This window comes from Acanthisitta chloris, unplaced genomic scaffold (assembly GCF_000695815.1).
Source record: "Acanthisitta chloris isolate BGI_N310 unplaced genomic scaffold, ASM69581v1 scaffold4214, whole genome shotgun sequence".
NCBI classification, from domain to species: Eukaryota; Metazoa; Chordata; class Aves; order Passeriformes; family Acanthisittidae; genus Acanthisitta; species Acanthisitta chloris.
Window position 1 is genome coordinate 60350 of NW_008667533.1, and position 15702 is coordinate 76051.

Sequence of the window (15702 nt, forward strand, 5' to 3'; positions counted from 1 at the left end):
GGGCCCTAAAGACAAAAAACAAAACAAAACAAAACAAAAAAAACCATAGGAACCTTGAAAAGCTTTTCTGATTGTGTCGCTTCTTATCAGCGCCTCAGATCTCCAGAGACACTTAAACATATCAGTTTTCAGTGCAGTTAGGCATCCTTTGAGATGTGCTAGTGCCATGGATGACATATTGTTACAAGAAAAGAAGTCAAATTAGGTTGTTATGTATGAAAAAAATAGGTCTTGATTATTCTGTAAACAAGGTCCATTTCTTTAAATAAATTATCAGTGAAAGTTACCCAAGATCTTACTTAAAAAGCAAAACCAAACCCTTAATCAAGCGGAGAATATTTGGTGTTTTCATGTATATATTACAGATGTTACTTTCTGTCTCCCTAAAACTGACAGGAGGAGACTTAACTTGCCTGCTATGTTTGACTTTTAGTACCAGTGTTTCCAAGTCCTGTTCTAGGATTTACTTCATGCATGTGGACCTTAGGTTTGTCCATAAAATTTTATCCATATAGAAGAATATTCACCAATATCGCAATGGGGAAGGAAGAAATAAAAGCCTTACCTCTACAAGAGGATGCCAGTGAGCAATGGGTTTCCGAGGGTAGGAGAGCATTTCGTTCCAGTGGTCACGACCTAGACTTTCTGCATCGTTGCCTACTTGACACACTCCAATGACCTCATTGTGACCTACACTGTGAAAATGTTCCATAATATTTTTTTCTTAAAATTTTACCTTTAGAACCATACCACTCACATATTTCATCAAACACATCAACCATGGATATTTAGAACTAATTCTTGCCAGAAAAATCCAATGAACTACAAAGTACACAGGTTTGCTCTTTGCATTTCCCACTAATCAAAAGCACTTAATATTTCCCCCATTACAGACTGTGTGGCTGTGTGCATTTGTTTCTTATTTTTGCATGAAGAATGTAAACATTTCTTTGCCTGTGTTCTGCAATTAGTTGCAAACACAAGTAAACTCTAAGCCACAACTACAGAAACGGAGGGAAGTGTGTAAGGGGTTTGAGTAACTGCACAAACAGAACATTAGTGTGTGGACACTGATGATATGCTTAGCTCCTTCAGTTCTGGTAAACGTACATGATGCTTAGTTATGTCAGTTATGGCTGCAAATCTCTAGTTTAGAATTGAGAAAGGAAATTCTGCCTGACAACACAAAAACATTTGAGTCTTCTACCCAACTCAACATGACGTGAATTTCCCAAGTATAGGGAACAATAACACCTTTCTTTCTGGATGCAAATCTACTGTGCAAGATTTTATGAGCCAATAGTTGATGTCATTTTACAGCTACAGGTATCTCACCGGTCATAATCCATAACAGCTATCCACAAGTTAATTTGGTCAATGTTTTCTGGAGGGACGTCAAAGACTATGGCTTCATTATAAACGGGATTAAGGGTATTCCTCTTGGTGGAAGTTTTTCTTTTCTTTAGTCGCCTTCCTTCACACATTAAAGAAACCTTCACGTAGGGATCTGTGTGAATCATAAGAACAATGTTGATTTTCTTTTGATGCTTTTAAGCAAACACAAATGGAAAGTGAAGGGAGCAGACTTGCCCATACCTGCTTGCAGAATTAATCTTCTGGACCTGACTGGAATCTGAGCTTCTTTGTTACCATGGAATGCCTGGGAGGCAGTGGAGCTTTGAAAGTTTTACCTGGTTGACTGCATATAATGAGCAATTTAGGTTCAAGAAGCTCCTTGTTGTGTTCCAACTTCTCAAAGAGTATTAAAATATCCACTGAACCATGCCATACATGACTGTTTTATACAACAGCCTGTGGATCAGCCTATTTATGGCAGCCTAATTACTTGTTAGATTTGTAGGACAGACAGAAGTTGACAGTGTTTTTCACAACGGGATTTGCTGCTGTGTGATTAAATATAATTCAAAGAGTAACAATTAGTGGCTTATATTTCTCAAGAGAATTATAATTATTTTAAAACTCCTGAACATAGTGGAAAAAAAGTTATTTCTTAGTAGCTCCTTTCTGGGAGCTCTACAACTCCCTGCTAGTATTTAAGATTCATCAATGAACTCTTATTTAAATTAGTCTGTAATTTTCATTATCAAGTTTTGGAATGGTTGCTGAAATGACTCTGGGATGATCACTGTTTTGTCCATATGCCAACAAGAGCAGAACTGGCTCAGTGGCTCTTGGAAACTGTCAGAGAGGGTCAGACTGTGCCTGTGCCATAGCCATGACAAACACTTTGCTGCACAAACTAATTCCCAGTGTCAAGAGTGCATTTTGGCCAACTCGTGCTGCTCTGAATCACAGCAGCTTTAGAAATAATAATCTTGCAGTCTATTCAAGAGCAAATTATTTTATGTTGTTGATTGCAACTGTGCAAGCTAAAATATATGATTTTTTTTCCTCATAAACTCCTGTACTGACGTTAACTCAAGAGCTCACAAGATAAGAACCCTCTTCTCAAAAATCATTCCGGGATTTGGCAGTGTTGAATTCTGTGTCTTGGGAGGGAAATGGGACCGAAATCCACACAGAGCATTAAATTCCTTCATACCTGATGCTCCTGTGATATCCATTGCCTTTAAATTTCTTGCCTTTATTATTGTAATAGTTAGTCTACCAGCTGTTGGAAGGTAGCAGAGTGAAAACATAAGGTCACCAAGATCCACGTTATCCTGTTCCAAGAAAAAAGAGATAATGTGAAGCAATAATAACACTTTTCCTACCCATAACAGCAGCTAAAGATAAAAATTCACCTTTGGGGATACAGTTATGCATGCAAAAGCTGAATTCTCATTTTGAAACATATCTGAACAAACCAGACATCCATCTGCATGCAAAGTTCCAGTCAGTGTTTGCTGCTAGACCACCAAAGTTCTCAAGGGTAAATGAGGTTATAGTTTCTAGCACTCAGTTTGGGAGATGACACACATTTATTTAAGTGCTGAGGTACACTGTGAGGCCCTGGAAAACCTTTGTTCTAGTTTATGCTTTGTAGTGACTTGCCTGTATCACTGACAAGCTGCCACAGATGTCTGTGCCTTCCCTTCTGGTCGGCAGGAGGAAACCCACAAAGATGTTCACAGAAAAAAACACATGGGTTGAGCAGGACAAAGTTTTATGCAATCTTGAGCTTACATAAAGTCAGGTGTGATAGGTGTGAAAGTGCCTATGGCAGTGGGACAGTCTTCACCAGAAACAGAGTGAGGATGTTACTTCCTCTGCCTCATGCAGAGAAGCTCCTCAAGTGAGTTTGTGTGTCATTGGTAGAGTTATTTGAAACCCTTTCTTGTGTCAATGGCATCAGGGGCTCAGAAAGGTTGTATAAAATGTGCAAACCCTGTTTGCAGTTACAAAGCATCACTTTTTTTTCAAAAAAGGGAAATTAATCTCTTTTATAAAAAATAGAGTGGATAAAAGATTGTATTGAGTGATTTTTGCATTTTGATTTGCATTTTTTTGACTGAGCAGTGAATTTGTACTTTCATAGACCTGTCTCCTATAAGCTACTATTTCATTATTGACTGAAAAAAAAAATACCCTATCCAGCAAATTCAAAGCTACATTCCAGGTTTTATAGGGAAGGGAAATACAGGAGGTTTGGAGTGTATCTGGCCCACTTAGCTTAATGCAATAACTTCTCTCCTGTCCTAGGTTGGCTCCTTCTGTGTCAGTCAGCAAGAAATGAAGGGTGGTGGATAATACAGGAGGTGAATGAAAATACCTCAAACAGCACCTAACACGAGTTAGGGTTTGTGTCTGAGCTAGCTGTTCTACAGATCAGTGCCCTGAGCCTGCACAGTTACTTTATAGAGCTTCATCAGTCAGCAGTGGAGATAAGCAGGACAGAGAGTGTTGCTGTCACAGAGTTATACACAAATGTTGTGTTGGAAGTGAATTCTAGAGGTCACTTGATCCAATCCCTTGCTCATCTTCGTTTTAGCTCTCAGCTCATTCAAGGATAAAACCCACATGTACACTCATTCAAAAGTAGGTCCTTTCCTTGTGCTATTACTGAAGAGAAGGCAAAGGCTGATATTATGGGTCAGGAATAACCATAAACTCTGAACTTTGACTTGACTTCAGCTGTCATCTTTTCCACTCTAAAGATCAGTGTTTCAAGGTAGCTGTAAAACTAATAAAGGCTGTGACAATATCAAGGTAGCTGATATGATTCACTCTGTTTAGTTTCTCTTGATGGCTCATACTGGGAAGCAAACCTGCTGCAACAAACTGTGTCACTGACTCACTTTGTGGGAGGATCGAAGTGCTGTTTGAGAAGGTGATGCTGTAAGAAGTCCCACAGGCTAAAGTGATGTCAGCACGTCCAGGAGAAATTTCTCTTGGCCAACACCTGCACTTAACATTACAGGAAGAATAACTGATCTCTGACATTTTCCCATTGTGAGGAAGAGCAACTTCCAATATATATTTGTACTTCCCCAGCTCTGAGGTGCTTAGATTTGTAGCTGTGGAATTCTCCCTCATGCTACAGCTCTGAGGAGAATTTCACAAGCCATTTAAAGAAACTATTGACTGAAACCACCTTTTGGGAATTTGTCACACTGGCAAATTTTGATAGGTTATTTTTCATGACTTGGTCACTGCCCTTTGGAATAAGACAGCATTGTTGAATTACTCAGGTTGTCCCTGACCATAAAGAAGCCCATCAGGCATCTGTTGTTTAAACTGTGTATTTTGCTGTTCTTCAGTATTGTCAGGCATGGCAATGTCACTCTGTATTCAACTCCAGTGCTCGACATGCTGACTAGGAATTCACTCTGTGAGTACTGTAAATGCTTTACTCTAACTATCAAATACAAGAATTTCCACTCCAGACTTGGTCATCCTGAACTAGCATTTTAAAAACTTTTATCTGTTCTTATCAAGGAGTTCATAGGTAAAAGAATTACTACACAATTGTTTTAGATACAAATGCCAGAAAAACCATGGAATAATCCCTTGGATGGGACCCACAAGGATTTAGTCCAACTCCTGGCCCTGCACAGGACATCCCAAGGATCACACCCTGTGCCTGAGAGCATTGGCCAAACACTCCTGGAGCTCTGTCAGCCTTGAGGCTGTGACCACTGCCCTGGGGAGCTTCCAGGGCCCAAACACCTCTGGGGGAAGAACATTTTCCTAATATCTAACCCAAATCTCCTCTGACACAACTTCAGGCCATTCCCTCGGGTCCTGTCACTGGTAACCAGAGAGAAGAATTAAAATTCTTCTGCACAAATGAACTGGTTAGGAAAGAATGGATCACATATGTTGAGTGCAGTGTTAGGAATTATGCCACAATACACTTATCCACCAGCTTTGCCTTACATTTAAAAGATAATTGTGCCCTGCAATGTGATGTATTTTTTAGCAAATGCTGCAATGACAATACTTTTTTAATGCTTTTGGAAAAATTGCCTTGAGCATTCTATGGGAAAAACATTGTTATACTGGAAACAGAGCCTGGGAGTTCTTCAGTCTTTTCCAGTTCTAGAAATTGAAGGTGTTGTAGCAATAGGTCACAGATGATTGTGAGATTGCCTCTTCATAAGCCAATGTAGTAGCAATCTAACCAGGGAGCCTGTGACTGAAGGGAGGTTTGCAGGCAGCAGCAGGAAGGACATTCCTTTGGCATGCAAATCCTTCTCTGAGTCTGAAAAAGGAGCCCAGTGTTCTCTCACTTTCATTTTGATTTCCAGGGAATTAATGACTCCTGCATCCTACTGGCTATGTGCAAATGTTTTCTTAAATTTGGGAAGACAGATTTTGTCTGTGCCCTGGCTGTTCCTCCCTGTTTACCCCTGTTTTCTGTAATCAAAGGGCAACATTCTTAACTGTTCCACACATTGTAAATGTTGCTGTTGGGGCCTCAGCTTTCAGTTAGAAAGGTTTTGTGATGGAGTGTTCTTCAGAGAGTACCAGCAGAGAATTCTCATGTGTGTGTTGGAACAGGCAGGATGCTCTGACTGGAGATCAGGGTTGTCACAGGCATGACCAGCAAATGCAGGTCTTTCCTGTAAATTCCATTTTTTAACAGAACCAAAGCCAATGTAACACAGCTCAGAGAGGATTAGTGCACATCTTCACACGTTTAAATCACTGAGCTACAAGGCTTAAGCCATGGATTGTCACTAAAGGTGTGCTGTATTAGCCAGAAACAGCTGCAAGGAACAGAATTAACAAGCATAGAGGGTAGGACCCTCTGCAAGGATTATGCTCCTGTTTGAATTGAGCACTTAGCCTGACTGTGTGTGCCTGACAAAATGTGGCAATGTAAGTATTACACTGCCAGGGACATTTTAAATTCCTGCTTAGGAAAAGATTTCATACTACTGTAGGTTATCAAGTCATGCACGTTGTACCTTCCAAATTTGTGTCTAACTTTATTCAGTGTGCTAGTAATACCACACTGTGCACGTTATAGTGCAACCATGACTGCCCCAGTATAACCAGACCAAAAGACTGGTCAACTGCATTAATAACCTGCAAGAAAATATTCAGAAGATAATTAAATTGCAATTATAATTAATTTTCATGTATGTGCCCTATATTGCTTTTCTGTTGGTCCAAACAGAAAATAACTGAATAAATGTCCTGTGATAAACATACCAAGCTTCTCTCCCATTGTCCTCAAAACCTGTCACATTCAGAGGAGAAAACACTGTCTCTGTTTTTAAACTTTAACCTGCTCATTCCTGTATTCCAAAAAAGGCAGCACAGGATTGGGATATGCTTTGCTTTTCCAGTGCCCCAGGCTGAGTGATGCTGTTAGCTGTGCCTCAGAGCAAGCCACACAGCCCATTTCCACAATCCTGCTGGATTTGTCTCCAAACCCTTGTTCTGTTCAAGCAGTCCTTTATTCCAGCATGAAGCTTCTTCCTTAAAAAACTCCCCAGTGTCACCTAGGAGAGTTCTGTGTGTTCAGCCCTGGGTTAGCAGCCAGCTGGAGAGTTGAAACCACAAGTGTAAATCACAAGTTTTGCCTGAAAACTGCAAACAGAGTGAATCCCACACTGAAACCTCAAGGGAAATGGGATTGCTGTTAGGAGCACAGAGACAAGGCTGCCCTCACATTCTGCTTCCTCCTTGCCCCATTTCTGCTGGAAGTAATAGATACATTATAAAAATCATATTATTTGAATCCTTTTCAATGGCTTCTACTCAAAGGTTTATTGTTCCTGCTTTTTTTATAGAAAACATTTCTGGTTTTTCTCCTGTAAAATTAACATAATATATATATGTCTTTTAAAATGCTGAATTCTAACAGGAATATGAACAGGTTTTTAGTCTATAATCAGTATTTACAGACTTCAGAATCATTAAATTTTGTTAGAGATTAGCCTGCAGGATAAATCACTGCCTAGTACTGTGTCAGCAGCTCCATGCTGGGGCTTAGTGACTATAACTCAGCACATTAAACAGGGAGATGTGTAACCTTAAAGAGGATGATGACTCTGGGCCCCTAAGTGGTCTCACCTTTGATGTCTCGGTGCTGCATTAAGCAGCTCAGGCTGCATCAAACCTTCACAGAGAAACCTGTAAGTTACCTGGCAGTTAGGGAGTTTCTGACAGATGGGGATGACATTTGGGATCAGATTTCTCCTTTCCCTTCTCATAAATACATTTGGGTGTGGGGAATGAGTATGTAAAATCATGCAAAACGGGCAGCAAGGGATGGAAGAAAACAAGACAAACTATAGTTTACAGCTTCTGCCTCTGGTCTGGGAGAAGATGCTGCCCTTGAGTTAGGCATTCATGAGGTTTGTGCCCACTTCTTTGAAAGCCTGTGATCTGTATCTGTGGAGCAGAGGAGCTGTGCTAGGCTGTCACCACGCAGTGCCTCTGCACTCCACTCAAAGCATATGTCTCCATTATACAAGGTTCCTCAGTGCTCCAGCTATAAAAAGACAGGCACTCTACTTTTTTTGCTTTTCTGGTATGTTGCAAAACTCATTATGGGTTGTGAGGTGGTCACATGTATTTTTGTGCATCTCACCAACTCCCCACTAACAGGAGCACTTACAGGCAGTCATGTCCCTGCTTATTTCCTTGAAAGTTACTGCTAAAGAGGTTTTCAAAAGCACTACTGGTTTTAGAGATATGATAAATTCCTATTGCTGCGTCACAGCTCAGGCAATGGGAGCTTTGCAGTTATACATCTCTGCAAAGGACAGTGGAAAACAGAAAAGCAGAGAAGATTTCATGAAATGAGATGATATCATTTGGGCTTCTGAAGCACAGAAAGGATAGATTGCCACTATTTAATTAAAGTCTCTTTTTTCTCCCCTTCTAGCTAAGGAGCATGAGTTGTATTTCAACCAACAAAAAAATATTCTTCCTAGTTCTTTCCAAATATTTCCTGGAATCCATGGAATTATACTTCTGTAGTGCTAGATCATCTGTCCATCATTCTCATATTTGATAATGTGGGGATTTGAATTTTGCAAGGGTTTATCTTACAGGAGGTTCACTCAGCTAAGATGATGATGATCAAAGTATGCTAGGTATATGTATTAAGTCTAAATGAATGCTTTAAGAAATGCTATCTGGTTTGGGGGAATATACATTTACTAAATTGTTCATCTGTGTTGAGAAGTCTGGAATAAGATTTGAGTGATATTAATTCAGTTGAGGTACATGTCCAGGACACAAACATTATGCAAATCACAGGCTAAACAAATTTGAGACTCTAATCTGTTTGGGAATGGTAACAAATCTAAAGTATCTAACATCAAGAATTCATGAAGTTAGCTCTACATTTTTGATGATTCCATCATAGAGTTATTTTGAGGTCTATCTGTGAGAAATATATGGATAAAACCTCTTCAGAAATGTTTGATTTTAATTGATTTTGCATGTGGCTAAGGAGAGCACCACTTGCTTTCTCATTTCTCATTTAGAGATGAATAGAGAAGATATGACTGGAAAATTCTATTTTCATGACATCTTAAATCAAAGAAATGAACTCTAGTAAAGTAGGTATTTATTAATGCCTCAGTCAATTTATATCTACAGATATATGATTAAGTAAAGTGTGTGGAAAATGGGAATGGCCTATCTTTTACAATTTTTCTCTCAATACATCAATGTCAGGCTATATTTCATGTTTTAAGTTAATTTGCAAATTGTATCATATTCTCCCTGATTTCGCTGCTTTCTGCATTTCATTGTCTGTCTTTTCTTCATGGTTTTCTTGAAAAAAATGAAAGAAAATAAGCAAAGAAGCTTTAGAGCTATCTTTGTGATAATCAGTCTGATTTCACTTACTGGGAAAGGGCACTGAAACAAATCTGAAGCTTGGTCTCACTACAGAAATACAAGAAAGCTGAAGTGTTTGCATGGAAGTCACTCTGGATTTAGTACTGCTTTGGGTAATTTTCATGTCAAGTCACAGACTGGCTGAGCTTTCATGCCTACACAATTGTAAGAAGTGTCTATCTGGAAGCTGGTTTGATGGGATGCAAGGAAAGGCAGGATCAGTTAGTTTGCCTTGGATCCTCAGTGCTCTCTCCATGGGCTTGTCTGTGGCACAGCATCTGCTACTTAGCACACATCAATAAAAATGCTGGGCCTGAGATATTCTTGCTTGACTAATACAGTGGAAGTTATCATCAGCTGAAGAATCTAAGCAAGCAAAGCTTACCAAGGGGCAGAGAGAGCTCTTCAGCCAACTGAAGGTGTTGCATGTTCTAATTAAACATAAAACAGCATCCTCTGACAACTAAGTTCAGCTTAACACTGTTGGTTAACTAAGTATGTAGCTTGATTTTTCTTTGGTAGGCTTTGTATCACTGATGCCCAGATGGTATCTGGAGCACCTTATTGTCAGGCAGACACTTCTGAACACAGCCACTTTGTTCTGCACTTCGTAGGGAGTGAAAGTAAGAAGCTTTCCTGCAGACTGGGCCTTAGAGAACCACTATGATCAGCTCAGGGAGTTTATGTTCTTATTTTAACTTACTCATAGCTTTGCCTAGCCTCTTGGCAACTTCTCTGTAAAGACAGTATCAAAAGCAAAGCATCCAGCACATAGCACATCCTCTGTCTCCACTTCAGAGCCCACAGATCTTTTGATATGGTTTTTTGGAGTTTGTGTGTTGGTTTTTTTACCCCTCTCCTGTTTCTATTATCCTTGTGGCATGGCCACTTTTCTTTAAGGCAGGTCACTGCAGGAGACATAAGAAGGATCCTCCAGACATGACTTTGTGTTGTGCCTGTCATTCAAGGTACCTTAGAATGTGGATATCTGGGGCCAAAAGGATGAGCCTTTCACTTCCTGTGTGCTTCAAAGCAAATCCAGTTAATGTCTTTGAGAGGAACATGCACATAACTTCCTCTTGCCACAATGTCCTTAGTAAGTCAAGGACAGAGGCCTTTTCCTGTAGGCAATGTACTTATCTCTCTAAAGACCCAACATCTCCACTGTCATAATTTATATCCTAAAAATAGGATGGCAGTGATTAACTGAAACTGCCTTTCCAATGGGTGAGCTGCATACCATCCTCAGTTATCTGAATGCATTGGCAGAAATTTGTTCTTAGTAAGTCACTTAAGCCTTCATTGATAAATTATTCTGTAATAAGATCCTTTAAAAAAAGCCTCCATTCGGTAAAGATAAACTTCATACCCATACTTATTTTTAAACACATGTTTAAATCCTATAGATTTTACTGGCTTTGAATCACTTACACAGATTTTCAATCCCCAAGAACTAAAGTGCTTTGCTGAATCTGGGCCTAAGAGTGAATCTAATGAATTATCCTGTAGCTATTGAGACAGAAATAATGTCTTAATTTGTTCCAAACTAAATTGATGAACTGGGGAGATAGTCTGAATTGAGCTAATGAAAATTAGTAGAGACATGATTGGAAGAGCTGCAGTACTTGTCCTGTTTATGTGTGTGTGGCTGTGTCAGAAATTGATTTCATGGGAAAAGCAGAAATGAGACATTCTGAAACTGAAACTTCTGTGGAAAGTTAATATAAGTAATTTTAACTCCCTCATCAGTGCTCGAGAAGAGGAAAGATTGAGTGCAGACTTGGCTCTGAAGGCTTGCTAGATGGCATTGTTGGTCAGAGACACAAATTAATTGAAGTTTAGGTTTCTCCTTGCAAGTTAAACTGTTCCTCTGAAAGATATGTTGCTTTCTTGAATCACTACTGCTTTTTTGCAATTCTATGACTTGTTGCTTTCTAGAAAACACAAAGTTCAGGATAGATTTAACAACACAAAAAAATTCTGCTCTGGGTCTTCTTTTTCAGGCACTGCAGACTGTCCTGTATGATTCTGGCTGTTCCTGGGAGGCAGGGGGTGAGTGTGTGTGTGTGTGAAAGCTAGAGAAAAGAACTGCATCTTCACAGTCTAACATGTACAAATGAAAAAAGGCATCACCTGCAAGACTTGAGTTTACAAGCAAGGTGCTGTGAACAGATTTGCTCCTCCTTTTCTTCAACTGTATCCAACCTCAATGTATCCTATTCCGTTGGTGTTTACAAGTTGCCACCGTTGGTATTGTGCTTCCCCAGCCCGTTAAAAGGGAAGTTTCATGATGGAGGTTTGATTTCCCCCTCCTAATGGTTTAGGGGAGGGTATTTATTTTAGCACAGAGCTGACTCAAACCTTTCCCTCTGCAGGGAAGACAGTGGTGCTTCAGAAGTGTTGACAAGCTTGGGAACAGCAACGAAATGCAAGTTGCCTATATAAGAATAGATGTTTGGAGGGCAAATGTTCTCTTGAAAGGAAATGAAGAGGGAACTTCTGCTGGGAAACACTAGAGTTTCAATGCTAGGTGAAGGTGGTAAAAATGTCTTGGTCAGGCAGACAGGGAATGCCCTGCAGAGGGAAGTGTCACAAACCAATCAGTGCAATCCAGAGAACTGGGCAGGAGCTGCCAAAAGTGAGGACCAAAGCTTGTAGTGAATGTCCATCAGTATCTGTCCTGTCAAACCCAGTAATTTTTCCACAGGCTGTAATTGATTTGGATTAAACCTCCAGTCTTTGTGAAATACTGGGATTGAGAAAACCAAAGTACAATCAAGGTTAATGGCATTGTAGTGTGCAGCACCTTGCCATGCAATCTAGTCTGGGTGGGCCAACCCTGTGGACTTAACAGAAAACTCTTGGTGAGCCTCACACAGATGGACAGAGATGAGAAAATAAACCCTCATGGTTTCAAGGCTAAATGCTACCTCGTTGTAAGAAGGGGAGGCTAAATTACATGTTAAGTATTTGCTATCTCTAGGCAAATGTGAGCTTGAAGAAAATGAAGTAAAATTCATTCTAACACATACAATTATTTCTGCTACTAATTATTTGCCAGTTACCTCTTGCTTCCATTCTGACATATCTGAAAGATATGTTTAATTATCTCCATATACCACTAATAATGAAAATTTCCAATACATCCAAGAAACATTGCAAGGGAGGAAGCTGGTTTTAAAAGGAAGTTAACTAATCAAAATATTTTAATCCAAAATATCCTGCCTGTTATTTTTTTCCCTAGTGTGTTAAAATGAAAATGTCAATTTAAACTAAATCTGTATGCAAATTAATGGATTGGCCTTTCACTCTGCCTTGAGTTATGACGACGGCACGTGAACTTATAGCTCCACTAAAATACCAAAAGATACTCTGTCTTCTAACCCCACTCAATTATCTGTCATGTACAGGGACTGAAAGCAATCAGTATGTCAGGGCTCCGAGGTACTAACAGCCCTCTGAGTGCTGCCAGGGTCTCCCTCCCTCTGCTCCTGGCCCAGCTCCCCATTTCCAACTGGCCCAGGGAGCTTGGCCCATCCCTAGGGAACTGGCTGACACCAGGGACTGTCCCCCAGGGCCCCACCTGCCCTGCTCCCTGGCTGGGCCAGTGGGATGGGAGCTGGCTGCAGGGTCCCCTGCTGCTCCTGGGTGACATCCCAAAGGAGCAGCCAGCCCTACTGCCCTGCTGACACTGCCTGAATTAAGGATAAAGTCTTGCAGAGTGGGCATTCTGTATAAAAAAGGCTAATTAGACAAGCTGCTGAAATGATATTAGAGTTCTTCGGGCCCTACTAACAGTTCCTCACCTTCCCTTAGCACCGACTGTCACTCTCAGCCCAGGCATTTTGTGTTGTGTAAAGCAGCTGTCTGTTACATCAGGTATTCTGAGCACATTGCTCGGAGAAGGAGAGAGACTGAGTACCTGGGTAGTGCTAAAAAAAAGATGGAGAGAGTCACAGTGTCAGGAAAAAAAAAAAAAGATTTTATTTTCAGTCTGCATAAGCACCTGTAGTGTTTTCTGGATGTACTCATCATATGTATATTAGATTTTCTGTATTGACTGCTCTGCTGCTCAGGCTTAGCACAGGCTGCACACAAAATGGGTAATAAAAAAGGCCATTTTAAAATATCTGAATCTATTTTTAGTCTAAGTTTGCTCTACAATTTTGTTTTAGAAGAAGTTGATATGAAAAAGAGAACGGTCCAAATAATATCATGTGTTTGAAATTCCCAAGTTAGTGTCAAACTCTGTGCTGCAGTAGCACGTCTGTCCTGCCATTCTTGAAGAAGTTGATATGAAAAAGAGAATGGTCCAAATAATATGTGTTTGAAATTCTCAAGTTAGTGTCAAACTCTGTGATGCAGTAGCACGTCTGTCCTGCCATTCTAGAGATTGTATTTGAGATTTGTTTAAGCTATTTTTTATTTAACCAGATGTGCAGATGTGGCACTTAGTAGAGACATGGTTTAGTGGTGGACTTGGCAGGGATGGGCTAATGGTTGGACCAGATGATCTGAAGGGTATTTTCCAACCTAAACGATTCTGTGATTCTGTGATATCTGACTATCAAACCCAAGTTCAATGAAATCCCTAGTGTGCCTTTTCTCTCTCTCTGTTTCTGATCCTTTTTAACTTCTCATCCCACTAAAAAGTAATACAAGGTTTATTACCTAAGTTAGACTTTTCAAAAGCAATATTTTCTGTGTGCAGCTCCTTTTAAGTTCGGTGCCAACTCAGCAGGTGGGGAAAAAAGCATGGGCTTATGAACCTATTTCTCCTACTTTTTTCCTGAGTTACACATTGATTTTCTTCGTTGTGACTGAAAGTTATTTTTAATTTTGAATAGATACTTTTCCTGGGTATCCTTGTGATGTTAAAGCCAATGATCAAGTATCTTTCTGTTGAAATTCCTCCATGTGTTCTGTTTCTCTAGAGTCAATTTTGTCATGTTGTGTGATGCAGTCCCTCAGGTCAGGGAACAGTGAGAATACTTCGTGTGTTTTTGGGCAAAAAGCAGCTTCTTTCCTGGCACTCTCTGAGGTTGAAATACTGCTGCCTTTGAAACTGACTTGGTTACTACAAAGTAGTGGCACTAAATAAAAAAAAATTGGCTTCTGATTGCTCACCTGTATAAAGAGTAACACTGGAGCCCTACACCATCCACATAAAGTTTAGAATCTCTCTGGTTTCCAAATACAAAAGGAATTAAAATAATGGAGGGAGGAAGAATGAGAATGACAACAAAATTAGTGATAACTAGGCAATGTGGCACCAGAAGTGGCAAAAAGAGGACTAACTGTCACCCTTTGGTTCTCAAACCACTCTACAAAGGGAACTGCACATTGAACCAGGAGACATGATGGGGTTTTGTGGTTCTTTTTGTGGAGTGGGAGAGGGAAGCCCAGGAGGGAAGGCAGGCTCTTCTGTTTCCTCCCAAATGTGCTATTGAGCCTTTCCTAACAGACAGCCCTGTAAAATTTGCAGAGTTCCTAACATGCTGAGATGTTGTTTGGTGACTAACCCTCTCAGGGCAACCTCCCTGCCTCATGTCCCAAATCACTGCTGTGGGATCTGGGGTGATCTAGCAACATGGGGTTACTTCTACTGCTTCTCCTGGGCGATGCCAGGAACATTTCAGTGTTTCTCAGGATCCCAACTGCTGATGCTGCCCAAAAGCTCATGCAAATCCAGCTACTCTCTTTTCTTCAGAGGCCGTTCTGGACTATTGCCACTAGGACACTTAAGCTATGTGGAATTGGTGATGGAGAATGTATGCTGTTGCTGTGTATCATCTACCTACCCTACAAATAAACAGAGTATTTTAATCTTGAAGCTGCTAAGCAGTTTACCAACCCAGTACTACATCTACTTAAGAGCTATATGGAAAAAACCAGCTTTAAAATTGAACATTAGACTGTGAGGAAGCTGAAGGAAGGAGAAGAAAGAAGACAGAAATCCATTGTAGAGAATGCACAGTCTGAAATTAAGTGTATTATCCAGATGTCTATAGTGTGAGCAGGGGAAGATGTGACTGTGCAGAGTGTGATAACAGTTCTTTCTCTGTGATACTTGTTTTATATCAGAGGTGTTTGTGCCTCCTTATTATATAGAGACATGTACTGGAGGCAATTTTAGGGCCACTTCAGTGAGCATGTTTTCTCTCTTAAAGAATGCACAGAGTGTAGTGTAAGATGTGATATAAAGAGAGCACTAAATATAGAAGTGCTTTAGTGCTTTAAGTTCACAAAAGTGAGTCAACAGAACTCCTTCCTCTCAAGAGACTTTTCTTCTAACTTGTTTCACCTTACACGTGCTACATGTGAAATGCACCCAGAGAGGAAAATGATTGTTTTCTGCAGCTTGTTCTGTTCTTCCTCATGGCATCATGTGCATTTGGGTGAGGTGAGTGTACTGAGCTGCTGAGACTTACA

At 40.2% G+C, this 15702-nt stretch overlaps 1 protein-coding gene across 1 annotated transcript in view; it reads right to left on the minus strand.

Moving 5' to 3' along the window:
- Window positions 1–565: 565 nt before the first annotated feature.
- Window positions 566–15702, minus strand: part of SYT9 (synaptotagmin IX) — a gene marked incomplete at its 3' end in the record, with an annotated part of 30022 nt that continues 14885 nt past the window's right edge. The window contains exons 3-5 of the mRNA XM_009072525.1: window positions 2564–2684; window positions 1336–1507; window positions 566–695 (exon numbers count right to left, since the gene is read on the minus strand). Coding sequence (XP_009070773.1) covers window positions 566–695; window positions 1336–1507; window positions 2564–2684 — 423 coding nt within the window. The remainder of the gene's footprint in view (window positions 696–1335; window positions 1508–2563; window positions 2685–15702) is intronic.